Source organism: Balaenoptera musculus, chromosome 3 (assembly GCF_009873245.2).
Source record: "Balaenoptera musculus isolate JJ_BM4_2016_0621 chromosome 3, mBalMus1.pri.v3, whole genome shotgun sequence".
NCBI classification, from domain to species: Eukaryota; Metazoa; Chordata; class Mammalia; order Artiodactyla; family Balaenopteridae; genus Balaenoptera; species Balaenoptera musculus.
The window spans coordinates 60,690,986-60,717,545 of NC_045787.1; the positions used below are offsets into that span (position 1 = coordinate 60,690,986).

At 35.3% G+C, this 26,560-nt stretch overlaps 1 protein-coding gene across 1 annotated transcript in view; it reads right to left on the reverse strand.

Moving 5' to 3' along the window:
• AP3B1 (adaptor related protein complex 3 subunit beta 1) overlaps positions 1-26,560 on the reverse strand; it is a 267,726-nt gene that overhangs the window by 210,400 nt on the left and 30,766 nt on the right. The window contains exons 2-3 of the mRNA XM_036848304.1: positions 23,720-23,795; positions 9,529-9,603 (exon numbers count right to left, since the gene is read on the reverse strand). Coding sequence (XP_036704199.1) covers positions 9,529-9,603; positions 23,720-23,795 — 151 coding nt within the window. The remainder of the gene's footprint in view (positions 1-9,528; positions 9,604-23,719; positions 23,796-26,560) is intronic.

Genomic DNA, 26,560 nt, shown 5'->3' on the forward strand with positions numbered 1-26,560 from the left:
AAAAGGGAACCTTTGTGCTCTGTTGGTGGGATTGTAAGTTGGTGCAGCCACAGTGGAAAACAGAATGTAGGTTTCTCAAAAAATTAAAAATAGAACTACCATACAATCCAGCAATCACACTCTCAGGTATACATTCGAAGAAAACAAAAACACTAATTCAAAAAGATATTGATACATGATCCCTATATTCATTGCAACATATTTATAATACCTAGGATATGGAAGCAACCTAAGTATCCATTGATAGATGAATGAATAAAGAAGATGTGGTGTGTACACACACACACACACACACACACACAATGGAATATTAGCCATAAAAAAGAATGAAATCTTGAGTAGCAATTCTCGTATCAGACAAAATAGACTTTAAAATAAAGACTATTATAAGAGACAACCAAACCATCATTACAACAAATGCTAAAGGAGCTTCCTCAGGCAGGAAACACAAGAAAAGAAAAAGACCTACAAGAACAAACCCAATACAATTAAGAAAATGGTAACAGGAACATACATATCTATAATTATCTTAAATGTAAATGGATTAAATGCTCCAACCAAAAGACACAGACTAGCTGAATGAATACAAAAATAAAACCCATATATATGCTGTCTACAAGAGACCCACTTCAGACCTAGGGACACATACAGAGTGAAAGTGAGGGGATGGAAAAAGATATTCCATGCAAATGGGAATCAAAAGAAAGCTGGAGTAGCAGTAATCATATCAGACAAGATAGACTTTAAAATAAAGACTATTACAAGAGACAAGGAAGGACACTACATAATGATCAAGGGATCGATCCAAGAAGAAGATACAACAATTGTAAATATCTATGCACCCAACATAGGAGCACCTCAATAAATAAGGCAAATACTAACAGCCATAAAAGGGGAAATCGACAGTAACACAATCATAGTAGGGGACTTTAACACGCCACTTTCACCAATGGACAGATCATCCAAAATGAAAATAAACAGGAAACACGAGCTTTAAATGATACATTAAACAGGATGGACTTAATTGATATTTATAGGACATTCCACCCAAAAACAACATTTTTCTCAAGTGCTCATGGAAAATTCTCCAGGATAGATCATACCTTGGGTCACAAATCAAGCCTTGGTAAATTTAAGAAGATTGAAATCATATCAAGTATCTTTTCCGACCACAATGCTATGAGACTAGATATCAATTACAGGAAAAGATCTGTAAAAAATACAAACACATGGAGGCTAAACAATATACTACTTAATAACCAAGTGATCACTGAAGAAATAAAAAAATACCTAGAAACAAATGACAATGGAGACACGACGACCCAAAACCTATGGGATGCAGCAAAAGCAGTTCTAAGAGGGAAGTTTATAGCAATACAATCCTACCTTTAGAAACAAGAAACATCTCAAATAAACAACCTAACCTTGCACCTAAAGCAATTAGAGAAAGAAGAACAGAAAAACCCCAAAGTTAGCAGAAGGAAAGAAATCATAAAGATCAGATCAGAAATAAATGAAAAAGAAATGAAGGAAACGATAGCAAAGATCAATAAAACTAAAAGCTGGTTCTTTGAGAAGATAAACAAAATTGATAAACCATTAGCCAGACTCATCAAGAAAAAAAGGGACAAGACTCAAATCAATATAATTAGAAATCAAAAAGGAGAAGTAACAACTGGCACCACAGAAATACAAAGGATCATGAGAGATTACTACAAGCAACTCTATGCCAATAAAATGGACAACCTTGAAGAAATGGACAAATTCTTAGAAATGCACAACCTGCCGAGACTGAACCAGGAAAAAATAGAAAATATGAACAGACCAATCACAAGCACTGAAATTGAAACTGTGATCAAAAATATTCCAACAAACAAAAGCCCAGGACCAGATGGCTTCACAGGCGAATTCTATCAAACATTTAGAGAAGAGCTAACACCTATCCTTCTCAAACTCTTCCAAAATATTGCAGAGGGAGGAACACTCCCAAACTCATTCTACGAGGCCACCATCACCCTGATACCAAAACCAGACAAAGATGTCACAAAGAAAGAAAACTACAAGCCAATATCACTGATGAACATAGATGCAAAAATCCTCAACCAAATACTAGCAAACAGAATCCAACAGCACATTAAAAGGATCATACACCATGATCAAGTGGGGTTTATTCCAGGAATGCAAGGATTCTTCAATATACGCAAATCAATCAACATGATACACCATATTAACAAATTGAAGGAGAAAAACCATATGATCATCTCAACAGATGCAGAGAAAGCTTTCGACAAAATCCAATACCAATTTATGATAAAAGCCCTGCAGAAAGTAGGCATAGAGGGAACTTTCCTCAACATAATAAAGGCCATATATGACAAACGCACAGCCAACATCGTCCTCAATGGTGAAAAACTGAAACCATTTCCACTAAGATCAGGAACGAGACAAGGTTGCCCACTCTCACCACTATTATTCAACATAGTTTTGGAAGTTTTAGCCACAGCAATCAGAGAAGACAAAGAAATAAAAGGAATCCAAATCGGAAAAGAAGAAGTAAAGCTGTCACTGTTTGCAGATGACATGATACTATACATAGAGAATCCTAAAGATGCTACCAGAAAACTACTAGAACTAATCAATGAATTTGGCAAAGTAGCAGGATACAAAATTAATCCACAGAAATCTCTTGCATTCCTATACACTAATGATGAAAAATCTGAACGTGAAATTAAGAAAACACTCCCATTTACCATTGCAACAAAAAGAATAAAATATCTAGGAATAAACCTACCTAAGGAGACAAAAGACCTGTATGCAGAAAATTATAAGACACTGCTGAAAGAAATTAAAGATGATACAAATAGATGGAGAGATATACCATGTTCCTGGATTGGAAGAATCAACATTGTGAAAATGACTCTACTACCCAAAGCAATCTACAGATTCAATGCAATCCCTATCAAACTACCAATGACATTTTTCACATAACTAGAACAAAAAATTTCACAATTTGTATGGAAACACAAAAGACCCCGAATAGCCAAAGCAATCTTGAGAACGAAAAATGGAGCTGGAGGAATCAGGCTCCCTGACTTCAGACTATACTACAAAGCTACAGTAATCAAGACAGTATGGTACTGGCACAAAAACAGAAATATAGATCAATGGAACAGGATAGAAAGCCCAGAGATAAACCCACGTACATATGGTCACCTTATCTTTGATAAAGGAGGCAAGCATATACAGTGGAGAAAAGACAGCCTCTTCAATAAGTGGTGCTGGGAAAACTGGACAGCTACATGTAAAAGTATGAAATTAGAACACTCCCTAACACCATACACAAAAATAAACTCAAAATGGATTTAAGACCTAAATGTAAGGCCAGACACTATCAAACTCTTAGAGGAAAACATAGGCAGCACACTCTATGACATAAATCACAGCAAGATCCTTTTTGACCCACCTCCTAGAGAAATGGAAATAAGAACACAAATAAACAAATGAGACCTAATGAAACTTAAAAGCTTTTGCACAGCAAAGGAAACCATAAACAAGACGAAAAGACAACCCTCAGAATGGGAGAAAATATTTGCAAATGAAGCAACTGACAAAGGATTAATCTCCAAAATTTACAAGCAGCTCATGCAGCTCAATAACAAAAAAACAAACAACCCAATCCAAAATTGGGCAGAAGACCTAAATAGACATTTCTCCAAAGAAGATATACAGATTGCCAACAAACACATGAAAGAATGCTCAACATCAATAATCATTAGAGAAATGCAAATCAAAACTACAATGAGATATCATCTCACACCGGTCAGAATGGCCATCATCAAAAAATCTAGAAACAATAAATGCTGGAGAAGGTGTGGAGAAAAGGGAACACTCTTGCACTGTTGGTGGGAATGTAAATTGATACAGCCACTATGGAGAACAGTATGGAGGTTCCTTAAAAAACTAAAAATAGAACTACCATATGACCCAGCAATCCCACTATTGGGCATATACCCTGAGGAAAACCATAATCAAAAGGAGTCATGTACCAAAATGTTCATTGCAGCTCTACTTTACAATAGCCAGGAAGCAACCTAAGTGTCCATCATCGGATGAATGGATAAAGAAGATGTGGCACATATATACAATGGAATATTACTCAGCCATAAAAAGAAATGAAATTGAGTTATTTGTAGTGAGGTGGATGGAGTTAGAGTCTGTCATACAGAGTGAAGTAAGTCAGAAAGAGAAAAACAAATACAGTATGCTAACACATATATATGGAATCTAAGGAAAAAAAAAAAAGAGGTCATGAAGACCCTAGTGGCAAGACGGGAATAAAGACACAGACCTACTAGAGAATGGACTTGAGGATATGGGGAGGGGGAAGGGTAAGCTGGGACAAAGTGAGAGAGTGGCATGGACATATATACACTACCAAATGTAAAATAGATAGCTAGTGGGAAGCAGCCGCATTGCACAGGGAGATCAGCTCTGTGCTTTGTGACCACCTAGAGGGGTGGGATAGGGAGGGTGGGAGGGAGGGAGATGCAAGAGGGAAGAGATATGGGAACATATGTTTATGTATAACTGATTCACTTTGTTATAAAGCAGAAACTAACACACCATTGTAAAGCAATTATACTCCAATAAAGATGTTAAAAAAAATTTTTTTTTTAATTAAAAAAAAAAAAAAAGAATGAAATCTCGACATCTGCAACAGCATGTATGGATCCAGAAGGTATTGTGCTAAGTGAAATAAGTCAGACAAAGAAAGATAAATACCATATGATTTCACTTATATATAAGGAATCTAAATACAAAACAAAAGAACAAACAGAACAGAAAGAGACTCACAGATACAGAGAACAAACTGGTGGTTGCCAGAGGGGAAAGGGGCAGGGGCATGAGTGAAATAGGTGAAGGAGATTAAGAGGTACAAACTTCCAGTTATAAAATAAATAAGTCATGTAATGTACAGCACAGGGAATATAGTCAATAATACTGTAATAACTTTGTATGCCAACAGATGGTAATTAGACTTTATTGTCGAGATCATTTTGTAATGTATAAAAATATCGAATCATGATGCTGTACACCTGAAAATAATTTTATATTGTAAGTGAATTATACTTTAATTTTTTAAAATCTAATTTGAAATGTATTCTGTAGTAAAGAGTTAACACAGTAGGCCAGAGATTGCTATCCTTAGAAAACCTACTTATAAAGTTGGCCTTGACTATTATCTGGGAACTTGAACTTCAGAGGTATTGCCACCATTCCCTAACTGATAAGGGTGGTTTACATAAAAACAATATGGTTTATGCTGAACATGTGCTTACTTTCTGAGAGTCTGCAATTCTGGAATGTGCTAGGCAGTTAATGGGTACACGAGCAGCCCCCAGTAAAGACTTGGGCACTGAGTCTCTTATGAACTTTCCTAGTAGACAACGCTTCACACGTTTTGTCAGAGGTGATGCTGGAGGAATCGAATGTCACAGGGAAAATCACTGGGAAGGCTTCTTAGAAGCTTGCATCTGGTTTTCTCTGGACTTCACTTCATGCACCTCTTTCAGTACCTAATTTTTGTTGTGCATCTTTCAGTGTAATAAGTCATAGCTATGAATCTGACTATAACCTGAGATCCTGTGGATTAGCCCAAAGAATGAGGGAACCTGTGGGTAGTCTTGGGATTCTCCCCTGACATGGATCATAGAGCAAAATTTAATAGCTAAAACTATTTAAACTTTTAGAACAAACTGGGAGAAATCTTCATAACATTAGGTTAGGCAAAGATTTATCAAGCAGGTCACAAAAAAGCCTCAAGTATAACTAAGAAAACTGATAAAATGTACTTTATCAAATCAAACGTTTATTCTTTGAAAGACATTAAGAAAACAAAAAGGCAAGCTACAGACTAGGAAAAAATAAATAATAGTAAATAACCATCAATCTGACAAAAGGCTTCTATCAGAATAAAGAATTTTTATACTCTAGACAAAAAAATTAAAAATAGGTTAAAGATCTGAACAGATATTTTAGAGTTTTACGACTGGTCAAAAAGATCATGAAAAGATGCTCAACACCACTAAATATCAGGAAAATGCAATTAAAGGCACAATGAAACACCACTACGCATCCACCAAAATGGCTGAAGTCAAACTCTAACAACATCAAGTGTTGAAAGGGATATGAACTGACTGGAACTCCACACATTGCTGGTGGGAATGCAAAGGGCACAGCCACTTTGGAAAACTACATGGTACTATTTTCTAAAAATTAAACATGTTCTTCCCAGACAATGCAACACATCTAAGCCTAGGTATTTACCCAAGAAAAATTAAAATATATGCCCATAAATAGCGTTTTATTCGATCCAAGTGTATTTCAATTGGTAAATTAAAAAACTGTGCAATATCCATATTATAGCAAAAAAAGGAACAAAACATGAATACATGAAACAGCACAAATGAATCTCAGTAGCCTAAGTAAAAGAAGTCAAACACAACAGCTTCTATACTCTATGATTTGATTTATAAAAAATTCTAGAAACGACAAAACTATACTGACAGAAAGCAGATCAGTAGTTGCATGAAGACACCATACACAAAAATTAACCCAAACGGATCACAGTCCTAAATATAAAAGCTAAAAATATAAAACTCTTAGAAAAAAAAGACAAGTGTAAATCTTTGTGACCTTGAATTAAGCATCAGTTTCTTAGATATGACATCTAAAGCATAAGCAAAAATATATATATATATCAATAGCTGTCATCAAAATTAAAAACTTCTGTGCTTCATAGGGCATTATCAAGAAAATAAAAAGATAACCCACAAAATAGGAGAAAAATATTTGCAAATCATACATCAGATAAGGGTCTAGTATTCAGAATACATAAAAAACTCTTAAAAATATACAATAAAAAGGCCAACAACCCAATTATAAAATGGGAAAAGGATCTGAATAGATATTTTTCTAAAGAAGATATACAACTGGCCAATAGATTCTCAACAATTTTCTATTAAGGAAATGTAAATCAAAATTTCAATGACATACCACTTCATACCCACTACATAGTATACAATCTAAAAGACAGACAATAATTTTTCTTTAAAAAAAGGTAAATAAGTGTTGGTGAGGATGTGGAGAAATCAGAACTCGCATACATTGCTGACGGAAACATAAAATGGTTACAGCTGCTCTGGAAAACAGTTTTGAAGTTCCTCAAAATGTTAAACACAAAGTTATTTCATGACCTAGCAATATCACTCCAAGGTATATATCCAAAAGAAATGAACACATATGTGCACACAAAAACTTGTACAGAATGTTTACAGCAACATTACTGACAAGAGCCAAAAAGTGGAAACAACCCAAATGTCCATCAACTGATGAATAAACAAAATGCAGTATATCCATATAATAGAATATTATTCAGCAAAAAAGGAGCAATAGAGTAATGATACATACTACGACACGGATGAACCTTGAAAACATTATGCTAAGTGAAAGAAGTCAGACACAAAAGCACATACTGTATAACTCAACTTATATGAAATGCCCAGAGTAGGCAAATCCATGGAGACAAAAAGTAGATTAATGGTTGCCTAGGGCCAGGGGGTGTTGTGGAGTAACTGCTAATGTACATAACGTTCCTTGTTGAGGTGATAAAAATGTTGTGGAATTAGATGGTGGTGATGATTGCACAATTCTGTGAATACACTACACATCACTGAATTGTACACTTTAAAAGTGAGAAGTTTATAGCATGTTAATTATGTTTTGATAATCTTTTAAAAAGATGACTGATTCTTTAAAGTAAAAATAATAACCATGTATTTAGGGTGCTTTAGCATATTTAGAAGTAAAATGCATAAAATGGGAACAGACTGGAGGGAGCAAATAGAAATTTACCAATGTAAGAATATATGAAGGGGTATAACTATTTGAAACTAGACTGTGATAACTTAAAAATGTATACGTAAATCCTAGTGGTAGACTGTAGTAAGTTAAATATATATATTGTAGCCCCTAGAGCAAGCACCTACTGAATAAACAGAGGTACAGCTTCAAAAGTAATATTAATAATACTAGATTATAAGTGAAAAACCTTCCCCCCCCCCTTTTTTTTTTAAAGGAAGGTGTGTCTGCCTCTTTTAACAAGTTACTTTAATTTTTATATATATATTTATTTATTTATTTATGGTTGTGTTGGATCTTTGTTTCTGTGCGAGGGCTTTCTCTAGTTGTGGGAAGCGGGGGCCACACTTCATCGCGGTGCGCGGGCCTCTCACTGTCGCGGCCTCTCTTGTTGCGGAGCACAGGCTCCAGACGCGCAGGTTCAATAATTGTGGCTCACGGGCCTAGCTGCTCTGTGGCATGTGGGATCTTCCCAGACCAGGGCTCGAACCCGTGTCCCCTGCATTAGCAGGCAGATTCTCAACCACTGCGCCACCAGGGAAGTCCCTTTATCTTTAATTTCTACTACTTATACTCCATTTCCCTCCACCTAAAACATCCTGCCCTGATGTCACCAGGTCCTTGAAAATATTCATCAATGGAGACTGCTGCTTCTCCCAAATTTACCAGACTGAAAAAGAGGAGTAGGCTTATTTCTTGATGCTCACAGCTGCTAGCATGGGCAAATATGAAACATGTGTGCTGGCATTTTCATTCTCATGCAGATATCACTACTTCCTACCGAGTAAACACACCCTCCTCAAAAACACTCCCAACATACCCCAAGACATTCACTACCCAACATCAGTTGAAGTTGAGACTCATGACCGATGTGGCCATTCAATCTTCATTACAACCTTCTGTTCTTTTGAAATACAAGGCATTTGCTCAGATCAACCTCTAATTCTCTTCACTGAACTTTTCATACTGCTTATCTTTCTCAATGGTTTCTACACAGACTCATATTTTTCTTTTGCACTCTATTAGAAGTCATTAGTCCATTTGACCTAACATTAATTACCTTGGCCTCAAAGTTCTGTGAATTCCTCTGTTTCAAATTCCATGTACAAGCCAATACAGGGACCAGTAATTGAAGGCTCCCACTACATCCTGCCTTCTGCTCACCTCCTACTATACTGACGCAAGGTCTATCAGAACTAAGATGCTGCAGGAAGAGCACTAGATTTGGAGTTACAACACCTGGGTTCAATCCCTGCCCTGATACTGCAGGAATTTAGGTCTGTTTCACTGGACATAATGGTATCTTAAAATTAAGTCCCTAGAGCAGAATTTCAACTAAACTGGCTTCTAAGAATCTTCAACAAGTTACCACCCTTCACCCAGGTGAATTAATCTCAATTATACTTTTCATATTCTCCACGAAAATTCCAAAGCTAAGATTGTCTACTTTGTATTCTATTTCACCTATTTAAGATTATGGACATTGTAATTGTATCGAAAATCTAGTGACACAAGTATCTTATAATATGTTGTGTTTCAAAGTAACTGAAAAGTATATGATTCTTTCACAATAAAAGGAATCATGAAAATTATGAATCAAAACAGTACCTCAATATTTTTACTGGCCACATTCTTCACAACAGCAGGAAACAGTTCAGATGCATTTTTCCCTTTTGCAATCATCTGAAGAATAAAAGTGGAATATTAGGGCTGAAACTTTTTTAAAATTAGTCATTTGAAAACAAAACATAAATTCTACATACATTAAATATTTAGAAGATAAGCTACAGAAACAAATAAGCTACAGAGTTAACAAACAACTCTTTTTGAGTCACCTTATTTATTCCAACTATCTGCAGCAAAGAACAAACAATCTCTTGGGAATCAATATAAATACACATAGACATGTTAAGGAAGAAACAGTAATTTAAAAACATAATATTTACAATAGTTTTCTCTGGCTAATGGTGTTGTAAACACTTTTTAAATATTTGTACTCTTCTTTATTTTCCAAGTTCCTATATTAAAGATGTAATGCTTTTGCAATGGGGGTGGGGGTGGAGAATGAATGTTATTTTAAACAAACTACAATAATTCTTTCTCCTTCGGCTTTCTTTTTATAGATTCCCCTACTTCTCCAACCATTTTTTTCAAAGTTCCCTTCACCAGGTCCTCTTCCTTTCCCCACTAAAGTTCTGTGCACCAACATCTTTTCAGGCTACACTGTTCTACAATCTCTGAAACGCCTGAGATTTCATTCACCCTCAATGTGTTAACTCCTACCTCTACAGGGATCAACTCCCCAAACTCTAGCCCTAACTCTAGGTCCTAGTTCCACTTCTCTAACTGAACATTATTAGATGTCTTTCTCATCCAAAACGTGCTATGTCTAAAACCAAACCTATCTTTCCTGATAAAATGGCATTCGTGCGAAAACTTCCTATTTCCACCAATTTTCCCAGATACCAGAAACCATGGAATTATCTTGGTCTCTCCTCACATCTACACAGTAACCAGGTCCTGTTGTGAATTCTTAACACACTCACATTAATCCCTTTCTCCTGTTACTATCCTAGTATAGGTCAGTATCACCTACAGAGGACTTTTCCGACAATCTCCTCCTCCTGTCCATAACGTACATCACCGACAGATTAATATGCTCAAACTACCACTTTGCACGTCAGCTCCCCCTCAAAGGTCTCAAAAGCCCTTGACTGCCTAAGAGTCCAAACTATTTCATTTACTATTCAAATGACTTAATTGCATTAACATCCCTTTTAAGCTCATCAACCATTATTGTTCTACACCGATGTTATTATAAAAGTAAACTGATCTACTCACTTCTTGCACATTCTCTGGCTCCTCTATGCTGGTGCTCACATCATGCCCCCAACCCACTTCTTTTTACTTCTCTAAGTTCTACCCTTCTATCTAGAGTATCATCAAATTCTAATCATTCTCCCTTGCTAGAGCCATCCCTAACACCTAGCCCACTATGGCGTCCAATCCTAATTTCCTCTAGAATTTTTTAATCAACATTTTTCATTTAGAATTTCCTATGTGTTACCTTTTATTTCTATTTATTTCAGTTTTATGTCTACTTGTATTTCCATTTCCTTCACTCTCACTCCCAGAATATATCTTTATGTCTTTTAATAGTACAGACTTTGGTAGCCATAAAATAAAGTTTTAACTACAGGATAATTTTTTGGAAAAGGGATCTTGGGACTTCCCTGGCGGTCCAATGGTTAAGACTTCGCCTTCCAATGCAGGGGGTGCAGGTTCAATCCCTGGTCAGGGAGCTAAGATCCCACATGCCTCGGGGCCAAAAAACCAAAACATAAAGCAGCAGCAATACTGTAACAAATTCAATAAAGACTTTATAAATGGTCCACATCAAAAACTAAATAAATATATATATAAAGTCTAAAATACCATTTTAAAAAAAAGGGGATCTTTATGAATTATACATCATATCTAAGAAACTACCTTAAAAAGGTAGAAGGCATTAGTTTTATAAATTTACAAAAATGTTTTATAAACACTATGTGACATTTTAAACAACAATAATCCCAGTTAACAATATCTCAGAAGACCTTTCTACATGACAGCTTTAGAACACTCTAATACAAACTAGTCTTTTCATTTTCTATTTCTTTACCTGTGAAATTATTTGAGTATTCTGTGAAACCTTCTGAGTATTAAAGAAGGTTCACGAAATAGTGCAACTAAAGTATCTTTATATGACTTTTACAATTTTCTCATCTGTAAAATGAGGAGAGAGGGATTAAATGTTCTCTAGGGCCCCTTCCTTCAGTCATTCAGTAATTACCTAAAGTCAGAGATCCTGTCCTATGATAGCCTACTCCAAGGCTTCCCCAACTTTATTCTACAGAATGCTATTCAAAAAGATGTTAATACACAAGGGAGGAAAAAAAAATCTATAGTCAAATTCATTCAACAGATATTTGCCGAGAGGATACTACATGCCAGGGACTATTCTAGGCGTTGGGGATATAACCGTGAACAATATAGTCTTTACCCATCGGAGCTGACCTTTTAATGAGGGTGAGGGACAATAAACAAATATAGTATGTGAGGTGGTAACAAGGGTACTATGGAGAAAGATAAAGAACTGCAGGAGAAATGGGAAGTGCTAGGGTAGGGGTGGGAGTTGCTCTTTTATGTTTTGGTTAGTGTTTGCACAGCATATATTTTTTAATCCTTATATTTTTAATCTATCTATGCCTTTATATTAAAAGTGGGGTTTTCCTAGAGAACGTACAGTTGCATCTTGATATTTTCACCAAATATGACAGTCTCTCTTAGTTGGTGACTTTAGATCACTTACATTTAATATAATTATTGATGTAGTTATATTCAGGTCTACCATTTTATTACCAGTTTTCTGTTTGTTCCCTGTGTTTTGTTGTTCTGATTGCTGTTACCCTCATTATTTGGAAATTTTTTAGTATTTAATAATTTAACTTTTCTTTTTTATTTTAATTTTTATATTGACTATTTGGCTATATCTTTTTGTATAATTTTTATTGGTTCTTCTTCTAGAGATTATCAGATAATTACATAGATGCACAAACACAGCTGACAGATATATATAGACAGGTAAGTCAAGATATGTCAAACTTTCCACAGTTTACTTAGAGTTAATATTTCACAAGGTCAAATAAAATGTAGAAACCTTTCAACCATATAGGCCCTTTTAATCTGACCTCCCCACTACTCTTTATGTTATAGCCATCATATATATTATATATACATCCATCGAAAACCTCTCAGACAATGGGATACTTAGGAGGATAAAATTAGTCCTTTACGGGTACCACATATTTACCATTTCTATTGGTCTCCCTCAAAATCCATCACATATTTCCCTTCAGCATGGAGAACTTCCATTAGCCTTGTATTAAAGCAGATCGGCTAGAAATACTCTACTATTTTTTTCTGCCTGAGAATGTCTCTATTCATCTTCATTCTTTCACTGGATAGAGAATTCTAGGTTAACAATTATTTTCTTTCAGTACTTAGTCATTCAGTTTATCCTGATTGGGGCTCATTGAGTTTCTTTCATCTATAAATTTAAGTCATTCATCAGTTTGGGAAGTTTTCAGCAATAATGTCTTCAAGTATTTTTTCTGCCCTAAAAAATATATGTTACATGGACATAGATGTTTTGGTATCATCCAACAAGACCTGAGGCTTTGTTCATCTCTTTTCTTTTTAATCTCTATTCTACGAATTGACTAATTTCTAAGTGGTCTGTCTTCAACTTTTGACTCTTTCTTCTGTTATATCAATTCTGCTATTGAGTCAACCCAAGATATTTTTATTTCAGATATGATACTAGGACTTCCCTGGCAGCCCATTGGTTAAGACTCCATGCTGCCACTGCAGCGTGGCACAGGCTCGTTCCCTGGTCAGGGAACTAAGATCCCGCATGCCACGTGTTGTGGCCAAAAAAAAAAAAGATATCCAGATATGACACTATACAAATGACAGAAATTTCTAATGATGTGGTTCACTTGATATATTTTGGAAAACAACTATTTACCCGTTAGTTACTACCTAGGGGATAAGTAGATATAGGATATCCCTTTCCCTAGCGTAACTTATCATCTAATCATAAGTGGCCCTAATGTTACTCACTACTGAAGTTTAAAACAAGAGAAATGTCTATTTAAGTCTTTACCCATTTTTAATTGTGCTGTTTTTAGTTATTGGGTTATATGAGTTCTTTATATATTCTGGAGAGTCTGTATCAAATATATGATTAAAAATATTTTCTCCCATTCTGTGGGTTGCCTTCTCACTGGTTGCCAGTGTCATTTGATGCACAAAGTTTTAAATTTTGACATAGTCTAAATTATTTCTTTTGTGGCTCACCTTTTGATGTTATATCCAAGAATCCTTTGACAAATCCAATGTCATGAAGTTTTTACCCTATGTTTTCTTCTATGAGCTTTATGTTTTTAGCTCTTACATTTAGGTCTTTGATTCATTTTTTCACTTATTCTATATATGGTATGAGGTAGGGGTCTAAAAATTCATTCTCTTGCACGTGAGTATCCAGTTTCCAAACACCATTTGGGGAAATTCTACCCCCACTGAATTGTCTTGCACCCTTGTTGAAAATAATTTGGCCATATAAGTGAGGGTTTTCTTTTAAGGCTCTCTATTGTGTGTATATGTCTCTCTATATGTCTGTCTTTATGTTGGTACCACACATTTTGATTACTGTAGCTTTGTAGTAAGTTTTGAATTCAGAAAGTGTAAGACTTCTTTGTTCTTCTTTTTCAAGATTGTTTTGGCCAGTCAGAGTCCAGTAAGATTCCATATGAATTTTAAGATAGATTTTTCTATTTTTGCAAAAAACATCCCTGGGATTTTGATGGGAACTGCACTGAATATGTAGATAATTTTGGGAATACTGACATCCTAATAATATTAAGTCTTCCAATCAATGAACATGGGACATCTTTCCATTTATTTGTGTCTTAATTTCTTTCAGCAACATTTTAGCTTTCAAGGTACAAATCTTTTGCTTCCTTGGGTAAGTCTATTCCTAAGTATTTTATTCTTTTTGATGTTACCATAAATGAGATTGTTTTCATAACTTCCTTTTAGGGTTGATGACTGTTACCACATAGGAACACAACTAATTTTTATGCATTAATTTTGTATCCTGAAACTTTGTTGAATTTGTTCATTAGTTCTAAAAGTTTTTTGTGGACTCTTTAGGGTTTTCTAAATATAAAAGCATGTTGTCTGTGAATGAAGATAATTTTACTTCTCTCCCAATTTGGCTGCCTTTTATTTCTTTTTCTTACCCAATTGCTGTGGCTAAAACTTCCAATACTATGTTGAATAGAAGTGGTGAAAGTGGGCATCCTTGTTTTGTTCCTGAGCTTAGAGGAAAAACTTTCAGTCTTTCACCACTGAGTATGATGTTAGCTGTGAATTTTTCATATTTGGCCTTTAAAATGTTGAGGTAGTTTCCTTTTATTCCTAGTTTGTTGAGTGTTTTATCCTGAAAGGGTGCTGAATTCTGTCAAATGCTTTTTCTGTATCATTAAAATAAACTTGTTTTTTCTCCTTCATTCAGTTAATGTGGTGTATTACAATGATGATTTTCATGTTATTCATGTTATTTTTAAAATACTGAATAATTATCTAGATCTAAAAATTCACATCTAGGGACTTCCCTGGCGGTCCAGTGGTTAAGACTCCGTGCTTCCAATGCAGGGGGCGCGGGTTTGATCCCTGGTCAGGGAACTAAGATCCCACATGCCACGCAGCATGTATCCCCCCCAAAAAATTAAGATCTAAAAACATAATTAATGTTAAAAAGCATTAATCTTTTTTTAACTCAGCAAGATGAAGAGGAGAAATTGCACTTACTTTCTCAACAATTTCAACTAGCTTCATTTGTTACAGATATACAGATGGGGAGAAAATTCAGCATTTTTATCTTATAAATAATTACTAGTTACTTTACAAACCAGCAGTTAATTTTCAGACCCAACTGCAACTCTTAAGAATCAGCCCCCAAGAATAAATAGAGAAATAGAAAATGAACTGACCCTTGACTTCTATCCCAGAAAGTACTCTGAAGCAAAATTGACAGAAAACCCATTAAGGTTCTATAGGCATTACATCACTAGTAAAAATTCAGGCCTGCTAACCAGGAACTGGTCCTGATGTATATTAGCATGGCAGAAAAAACTTGACCCTTTAAACAACTTCCAACCTAAGAACAAAAAAAGATGCCAGCATCAGCCACAAGTTGAATCCTTTAAAGTATACACAGAACTGAAGCATTTTTGTTGAAGGGAGAAAGAGAACAAGGGATCGGCAATCAGTCTGGAAAGATTTAGCCCAAAATGTTTATTATAATCATTAACTCAAGACAGTAAGAATTATGCATGTTTTTATTTTCTTCTTCTTATATGGACTTTCTCAAAATTTTTCTACAACAATAATATACCATTTGAATTTGGCTTAATTTTTTTTTACAAATATTAAACAAAAATATCTGGAACTTTGAAATTACCTTTAATTTTCTTAGGGTCAATAATATCCAACCAAATACCATGTAACATATATGGCTATGAAATACTATAGATCAATAACTCTAATTAGGAATTTTAAGAATCTTATCTATCAAAGAAAGGTTCAGATTTGCTCATTATCCCAAAACTACAAAGACAAGCAAACTAATCTGAGAAAGACCTTTAATATCCAACACCTACTAAAAGAAAATACATCAAAGATTTCAATACACCAAAATATTCCATTCTTTCAAGGACTCTGAATAATCAACTCATCAGTATTTTAGCTAAAAAACGTATTACAAGTTCACTATATGAAGCAATACATTTCAAATTCTTAGTTCACATTTCATCAAGCCAAGATAAAATACAAACATGTGCTTTAAATATTAGACACATATTTTTCAGAAATATCAAGAAAAATAACATATGTATGTTTCAACTTGAGTCCTGCTGTGTAATAAGTGACCACAAGATTTTGAAGTAGGTAGCTTTTCTTCCCTAAGCATGCTTTGGCATACATGAGACTTTATTCAACACATGAACCATTGGAAGCATTTCCCCATGATTCTAAATAAGCCTCAGATATTACCAAAGAAAGATAATAAAATGAACTGAAACTATCACTATGGTTTCTCTCTAGTACATATTGCTGACAAGATGCTCTGTTGACTCGTAGGACTACCAACTATGAAAGATAGCCAGATGTGCACTGCCAGCATTTTGATATATATTAGAAAGTAATGTGGTAAAACAAATACATAACACTTAAAATTTTGGCAGATTAAAATTTAGAAATGTATGAAGGTTTTTAACTATGAAGCTAAGGTCTTAAAACTACTCTGTAATCATGAGGTGATAAAACCCCATATTCAGGGCTCATGAAACCTAAATTATGCAGAGAAATGTAAATATTGACAATTACATTTAAAAAATCCAAGAAATTTTGAAGCCAATATAATATTCTGCTAATTGACCTCTAGCAAACTACTTCCACCCAACAGATGTTTTGAAATGATGCATACATGTGCATACATGAACATAACATTTTAAAAATAATTTTTAAAGCTCCCACATAGAAATATGGTGCTAACTAGAAGTCGAACTAAAAACTGGACAGAAGTAAAGGTGAACAAATGATTGTTATAATATTTCACTGGAAAAAATTTCAAGAAAAATAACTATTAGTTATTTCATAAAAGAAGAAATTAGCAAACAATAACTGCTAGTTTAAAAGTGAAATACAGGGGAGGATGTATCTTACATAACCGTTGTGCTATGGGTTTGATTTTCCATTTTCTTCTCCAAAAGTTAAGTTAGAAAAGATCTGTGATGATGAACAGTTTCTCCTGAAAGAAAACTAGGTGACTGAATTTTGGAAGTACATCTTGAATCAGACCAACCATGCTCTTACTGAATTTTTAAGTTGCTGTTAGTTTGATATTAAAGCAAAATTAAAAGATGTCTTAGTTTTCCCCATGGAACTTTAATATGTCAAAAGCCATATTGTCTAAATGTGTTTCTTAGGCAAATACTGAGTAGTGTTTTAAATTCAGACATAGAGCTTCTACTGTGAACATGTAAGAATGATGAATATTCTTTTTAAAAACTTTTTTTCTTTTAATCATACATTCAGGAAATATTTTAATTTCATGGTCAAAGAATGGTGATAGGTAATACCTGTTGTTTTCTTTTCTAGTAACTAAGAGGAGATCCTTATTTTATTTGTTGTAGCAAATTCCTAAATGAAAACTGGGCAAATGGTATCATATCTGGCCAGCTGCAACCTCCTGCCTTGACCTTCCTTCCTAGGGTTTCTTTGTTGTTGGGACTCTTGATTAAGTGGCCTTGGGTTCATTTTGTAATTTTGCTAGTCATCAGCAAATTCACTTGTATGACATTATTGCCAAATGAGAACACAGTTGAATTACTGTGACTGTGGTGTAGGGTAGTGCCATGGAGAAAACCTTGTTTGTAGACATTTACCTATGTTCATTGACTTTTATCTTATTAAAACCAATTACCATTAAAAAAATTGAAATACAGTATTTAATAGTATTCAAAGACAAATATTTAGAGAAACTATTAGCAAAATAATAGAACTTAAAATTTAACACTGAAAACTACACTACACTGTTGAGAGAAATTAAAAACGACTGAAACAAGAGATAGAATCATGATCACAGAATAAGACAAAATGGTGTTAAAAAGTTAATTCTCCCAAAATTAATCTATAGATTTAATGCAATTCCAATATAAATTCCAGTAGGTTTTTTTTCTTGTAGAAACCAACAAGCTTCTAAAATTTACATGGAAATGCAAAGAATATACAGCATAAACAAAGCTATCTTTTAGAAAACAGGAAGACTTACAGTATTTTATTTTAAGGCTACAGAAATCATGAGTGAGGAATAGGTAAACCGAGAGCCACAAAGATCCATGAACCAGAAGAGAGAGTTCAGATGTAGATCGACAAACACACAGTAAACTGATTTTCACTTGAGGCTGAAATTCAGTGGGGAAAGGACAGTTTAATAACAAATGGTGGAATATTTAGTAACAAATAGAGGAAAATCAGACATGCATTCGGCTCTTAACCTCACACCATACATAAAAAATAATGGAAAATGGATCATAGACCTAAACATAAAAGCTAAAAACAAGAGGGGAAATCTTGTCAATCTTGGAGCAGGCCAAGATGGCTTAAATAACAACTCATGCTATGAATCTAGCTCGACCCTAATCAAAACCTCAACAGGGGGGGCTTCCTTGGTGGCGGCAGTGGTTGAGAATCTGCCTGCCAATACAGGGGACACGGGTTCGAGCCCTGGTCTGGGAAGATCCCACATGCCGCGGAGCAACTGGGCCCGTGAGCCACAGCTACTGAGCCTGCGCGTCTGGAGGCCTGTGCTCTGCAACAAGAGAGGCCGCGATAGTGAGAGGCCCGCGCACCGCGATGAAGAGTGGCCCCGCTTGCCCGCAACTGGAGAAAGCCCTCGCACAGAGAACGAAGAACCCAACACAGCCAAAAATAAATAAATAAATTAAAAAAAAAAACCTCAACAGGGGGACAAAAAGAAAACTATAATCCAAACATCACTTAAATACACGGAAATATATCTACTTGAACTCTACAGGATATATTAAAACCAAGACTAGAACATTACAAATATTTCCAATAAAATCAGAAAAAAGATAGTGTTGTCTTCCACCATCACTACTATTCAACATCATAGTGGAGCTTTATCCATGCAAAGAGAGGAGAAAAAAACAAATGAGAGATAAAATATTTGAAAATAAAATATAAATCTGTCAAAACTTCTGGACAATGTAATTAAGTATCCAGAAAACCAAGCAAAGAAACCAAAAAACTACCAGATCTAAGAAGAGAGTTCACTGAGAAGGCCAAATGCAAGAAAAGAAAAGTCATTTGTTTCCTATACACCAGTAATAATTAATTTGAAAATATAATGAAGGGAACCATTCATAATGGCAACCAAAATTTAAAAGTACACAGGATGAATCTAACAAGGAATGCTTAAGATTCCTATGATTAGAAACTATAAAATATAAATATAATGCTACTGAAAGACAGGAAAAGAGGGAGGGAAGGGAGATGGAAATACACAAATTCCACATTACCCTAATCAAAATCCAAAAACAACTTTTAACAGAACTTGACAATTTGATCCTAAAGTTTACCTGGAAGATGAAACTTTTACTTTTTATACCTCAACATTATTTGAAAATTTACAAATACATATTTGTGCCACTTCCATAATAAAATAATTTTTTCCAGATCTATGGAGATATAATTGACATAGAACATTATATAAGTTTAACGTGCCAACAGGTACATGAAAAGATGCTCAACATCACTAATTATCAGGGAAAAGCACATCAAATCCACAATGAGGTTATCACCTTAAACCTGTTAGAATGGCTATCTCCGAAAAGACAAGAAATAACAAGTGTTGGTGAGGATGCGGACAAAAGGGAAACACTGTGCACTGCTCGTGGTAAATTGGTAATGTGAGATATATCTCACATATTTCTTATACACACACATATACATATATGTGTATGTGTGTTGTGTGTAAAATGGGATATTATTCAGCCATGAGAAAGGAAGAAATCCTGCCACTTTTGACAACATGGCTAGATCCTGAAGACATTATGTAAAGTGACAGAATAACTTTTAATTAATAATCATTTTCCTACACTTAAAAGATCAAACTCCAAATTTACCTTTATACAGACTTCCTAATGAGAGACAGTCTATAACTACTAGACTAACTACTAGTATGGCTATATTTACATTTCTTTTTTTTTTTTAATGTTTATTTTTTTCTTATTAGTCATCCATTTCATACACATCAGTGTATGCATGTCAATCCTAATCTCCCAATTCATCCCACCACCACCCCCACCTCCCGAGATATTTATATTTCTTTATGATGTTTATTTACATTTAAGTTACATTTATAATAGTCAAGTAGTCTAGATTATGAGAATACCAATTTTTATTTATCAGTTTGAAAGAGGAATATAGAAAAAACTACCAAATACCTCATTTTCATATTTAGTAATTTCAATAGTATCCTCAGATTTAATGCAATAATTTACCTTAATGGAATGTAAAGCCAAAGTTTAATGAAATAATGAAGAGCACTGCCTGCTTTAAATGGACGGCAGAGCAGGGCTGTAACCTGCAGGACCGCAAGCTGAAACCATGCAAAGCAATCTTGATAACCAAGTGTAAACCTTACAATGGATCTGTGACTTCTAAAAATTCTGTAGAAACATTTAAAACTCTCTTATTACTGTCAGTCAGAAATGTATAGGAAAATGAAAAACGATAAAATATTTATTTAATATACTGTAACTTAACATTAGAAACATTGAGAACTAACTTATCAAGAGTAGTTGGAATGGACTCGCCTTATTCTCATCCTTTAAAGCAGAGGCCCCCAACCGGTACTGGTCTGCGGCCTGTTAGGAACCGGGCTGCACAGCAGGAGGTGAGCGGCGGGCGAGCAAGTGAAGCTTCATTTGCTGCTCCCCATCGCTCACATTAATTACCGCCTGAACCAGTGGTCCCCAACCTTTTTGGCACTAGGGACCGGTTTCATGGAAGACAATTTTTCCACGGATGGGGTTGGGGGCGAAGAGATGGTTCAGGCAGTAACGTGAGCAATGGGGAGGGGCAGCCGAAGCTTAGCTCACTCGCCTGCCTCTCACCTCCTGCTGGGCAGCCCAGTTCCTAACAGGCCACAGGACCCCTGGCCTCAACCATCCCCCCCCCATTGCTGTACCGCCTGAACCATCACCACCACCACCCACAACCCTACCTCTGTCCGTGGAAAAACTGTCCTCCAAGAAGCCGATCCTTGGTGCCAAAGAGGTTGGGGACCACTGATTTAAAGTACCAAGCAAGTGGGCTTCCCTGGTGGCACGGTGGTTAAGATCCACCTGCCTATGCAGGGGACACGGGTCCGAGCCCTGGTCCAGGAAGATCCCACACGCCGCGGAGCAGCTAAGCCCGTGCGCCACAACTACTCAGCCTGCGCACTAGAGCCCGCGAGCCACAACTACTGAGCCCGCGTGCCATAATTACTGAAGCTCAGGCACCTAGAGCCTGTGCTCCACGACAAGAGAAGCCACCGCAATGAGAAGCCCGTGCACCACCACGAAGAGCAGCCCCCGCTCACCACAGCTAGAGAGAAAGCCCGTGCACAGCAACAAAGACCCAACGCAGCCAAAAATAAATAAATTAATTTTAAAAAAAAGAAAGAAAAGTACCAAGCAAGCATCTTTTCTATTCCTTGGTAAATTACTCCTTTCTAAGTTTGGATCAGCTTCCAACATTGTATCCTTTGTACTTTCAATGTTGTGAATTATCTCCTGGAGTTCCTCTAATGTGAAGATTTTTGGCAGCATCACTTCCTCTGGCATATCTTCGGCCTTTTCATCACAACTATTTTCCTAATTTATGCTGAAAAGCTTGCCTTACTGAAGTTCCTCGAGCTACATACTTAGAGTCTCTCAAAAAGGGGCAGTGTCACCATTCCCACAATCAGCTATTTCTCTATAACTCCAGTTACACTCTATCTGAATTTCATTTCTAGTGTTATTTTCATTTCCTTGCTGCATTTTAATCTTTGTTGACCAAATCCCTCTTTTAATTAACCATTTTTATAAAATGTGAAGTGGACTTCTCACTGGGAAACAAGTAGGGACCACTACTGCATGCTTTGCAGTCTGTACACAAACTGAATAACATACACAGCGACCAATCACTAAAAATAACTTTGAAAGAAGTGACATGACTGGTCACTGATCATGATGCACATTTGTTATATACATAGTGAGTTGTGGACTGAAAAGTTAGTGACGAAGTCTGTACATTATGCAATTACTAAGTTAATATATCACGATATCTGAAATTTGAACTGTCTTGCTAGGGGACTGGTGTTATTTAACTAAACTGTGGTAACTGAAATTCAAATACCAAAGTCACGCAAAGCAAGAACTACCTGTCCATGCATTTATATAAATAATAAATGCTATTATTTATATGGTATAACATTAATAAATGAAAAATTTACAGAAGAATCTTCAACATTTGCCCTCATTACCAAATGACATAAATCTGATGCAAGAATCAAGTAATTTATAGGTGTTCTACAGATATAATTAGTCCTTGACTTTTATCTATTTGATTTTCACAACTAACTTTTGAACAGGACATATTCATACCCATAATCATCTTTCATAAATGGGATTTGGATTTTAGAAAGGAGATTTCAAACTCTCACATGGTGGCATTGTCTGCTGGAAAACAATACTGTTTCAGTTGTGTTTACACCCTACTACAGTAGAGTTTATTTGTGCAATTATGCAAATTTACTACATTTTGACCTTATACAAAAATTTCTGGAAAACAAAATCAGCAGTGGTGGTGAAAAATGCATAGTAAGAATAAGAAAGACCGGTTTTACGAATTTAATTCCACTGAGACAAGCAGAACTCTTTAGCATCAGACAGTCACTGAATTAAGCCAGTTTTTTTCCACTGTGAATGTAAACGATCAAATACAAAAAAAAAAAAGAGTGAGACCAACACAAGTTACAAAACTACGTAAGATTTTGTATATATCAGAAATTGCACTATATTTAGTTCTCTGACAATGGAACCCTCTACATAATAACATATCAGTCCACTGTTTGAATTTTACATTACAACTGAAACTAGAGAAATGCTCTTACATTTACTAGTATTCATGAGAAGTTCCACACTGATAAACTGAATAAAGCATTTCTATTGGTAGTAATGGAATTTGAAAATCAGAAGAAAGCATGCTCACAATTTTTAGGTCATAGAATGACAAAAAAAAAAAATACTTTAGCTCATTAGTATCCCTCTTTGTAGGAAGTCAAAATATTGTTGTATGTAATCTTATTTTGTCTTCAAACTGATTAGCACTCTCTATCTGACAGAAGAAATACCTTAATATTAGAGATACGGAAATTAAAAAACAGAAAAAACAGAATAGGAACTCAAGTTTCTGAATTTTGTCACTTCATTACTTCCTCCAAAACATTTTAGACAGGAAATTTTAAGTTAATAATAAAGGGTAGATTTGGTATTTAACATATTCTTTAACATATATTTTTAATATATCACTACTTGTCATTTATCCAAAAGTCGAAATGATCTACTATTTTACCTACCCCAACAATCCGTTTCATAGCATCCAATTTAGCAGAATCTTTGTTGCTCTCTAACATTTGCTTTAGATCTTCATTCCTATACAAAAGAAAAGAAAAAATTACATATTTAGATTTTTACATTACACAGGTATTAAAACATATAATTTTAATAATATAAGAATTAGAAATAACCTGATGCACAATGTTACATTACTACTTTGTTATTTATAATTAAATATATATTTCTCATCTAACTCTACCAAATAATATCAAAGTGCTATGTTGTCACAAAGCCCGTCAATAAAACAAAAATATAAAACTGTACCTCAATTCTGGGCAAAATATCAACAATCAGAGGCATACAGATTCTCTCATCCCAAAATTTCTCTTGTATAATCATCAGAAAAAAAGAGATAATAAAAATTCTTGAATCAGCACTAAAATATTTTCATAAGCCAAAATGTAAGATCTTTCGGGACTTCCCTGACGGTCTAGTGGTTAAGACTTTGCCTTTCAATGCAGGGGGTGCAGGTTCCATCCCTGGTGGGGGAGCTAAGATCCCACATGTCTCGGGACCAAAAAAACCAAAACATAAAACAGAAGCAATATTGTAACAAATTCAATAAAGACTTTAAAAAAAATGGTCCACATCTTTAAAGAAAAAAAAAAAAAAGAACCAATAGCAGTTATTTCTGCTTAATATGACTTCCCCCAAATAAACTGTTATTCAAAATAGAAATGCAAAGAATTCCCCATAACAGGAAAAAAAAAAATGTAAGAACTTTCTTCAGAATATGTCAAGAAAGAGCACGGAATGAAGAAAAGCTATGTGTCATTCACACATCCTTTTTTCTCCCTAGCTCTCAAAAAGAAAAAAACATAAATCTGTAGGGAAACCCACATGGATACTCCCTAATTCAAAGAATTAAGTTAAGGCAATTTTAACATGTAAATGAGAGGATGAGGTAATGAACCAGAGCAGTTAGTGATAAGGATGAAAATGTAGGACAAATTCAGGAACTTCTTGGAAGTTGAAATCAGTGGGATGCAGTGACTGAATGTAAAGGATAAGACGGGCACTCAATAAGGATGCCCCCATTCCCGGCTTGGATAACCAAGCAGATGATGATGTTACCAAGTAAGATAACTTTGCTGAAGTGGTAGACATTTTCTCCTTTCCAAAGCTGCTTGCTATACAAACACCCTTAAAAGATAATTTAGAACAAAAACAATCAATGCCTTCATATAGAAGGGCTGCAAAAAGGAGAAAAACCCACACAGAATTGCCTCCCAATATTTTTTTTTTTGGCTTACAAGAGACCTGCTCCTATTCTTCAAAGTGAGTGTTCCCCCCAGCAATTAAAAAATTCCTCCCAGCAAAAAAAAAATTCATAATTTGTAATATCTAATCATTTTTCCTTCAACACAGAAAAACAGAATTTTTTAAAGTTATTATGTAGCTAGACAAAGAGTTCTTAAACTTGACACCAAAAGCACAGTCCATAAAAGGGAACACTGATTAATTAATTTCATCAAAATTTAAAACTTGTTCCAGGGAATTCTCTCTTAAGAAGAAGAAAAAAACAAATTACAGACTGGCAGAAAATGTTTGTAACCACATATATGCAAAAGACTAGTATCCAGAATATAAAAAGAAATCCCAAAACTCAACAGTAAAAAAACAACCAATTCAATCAGAAAAGGGGCAGAAGACATTGTTACAGACTGGATTGGTGCCCCCCCCAAAGTTCACATGCTGAAGCCCTGACCCTCAATGTGACGTTACGTGGAAATAGGGCCTTTAAAAAGAGGTAGCTAACATTAAATGAGGTCATAAGGATGGGATTCTAATCCAAAAGGATTGGTGTCCTAAGACAGAGAGTGGTGCACATGCACAGAAAAAAGGCCATGTGAGAACACAGTGAGAAGACAGTCACCTGCAAGGCAAGGAGAGAGGCCTCATGAGAAAACAAACTTGCCAACACCTTGATCTTGGACTTCCAGCCTCCTGGAAGAACTGTGAGAAACTATGAGAAATAAATTTAAGCCATCCAGTCTATGGTATTTTGTTATGGCAGCCTTAACAAACTATTACAGATTCTGGTAACAAGAAGTGAAGTGTTCATGTAATAAATACCTAAAAATGTGGAAGTGGCTTTGGAACTGGGCAACAGGTAGAGGCTGGGACAGTTCTGAAGTGCATGTTTTTTTTTTTAAAAACATGCCTTGAAGAGACTGTTGGTAAATATATGGAGTTAAAGGTGATTCTGATGAGATCTCAGATGGAAATGAGGAACATATTACGGGAAACTGGAGGAAAGGCAATCCTTATTATAAAGTGAAAAGAACTTGGCCCAACTATGTTCCAGTGTTTTGTGGAAAATAGAAGTTAAAAGTGATGAACTTGAATATTTAGCCGAGGAGATTTCTAAGCAAAGTGTGGAAGTCACAGCCTGGTTTCTCCTTACTGCTTACAGTAAAATGAGAAAGAAAGATAAATTGAAGGAATTGTTAAGCAAAAAAGGAACTAGAACTTGAAGATTTGGAAAAGTCTCAGCTTATCCATGTTGCAAAAATCAAGCAAGTGTCTTCAGAAGAGAACACCAGAGAACACTGAAAACTCATTTGATAACGAAATCACGGATGCCCCTCGTGGATTTAATCAGACATCTCAGCTGAAACCAGGAATAGAGATGGGATTATACCAGCAGAGACACTACCAGTTTGGACTAAAAGGAAGAGTTGGGACAAAACAAAGGAAAGCTGGATTCTACAGGACAGGACAATGTGAGGACACAGAGAGAAGACAGACATCTGCAAGCCAAGGAGAGAGGCCTCAGAAGAAATCAAACCTGCCAACAC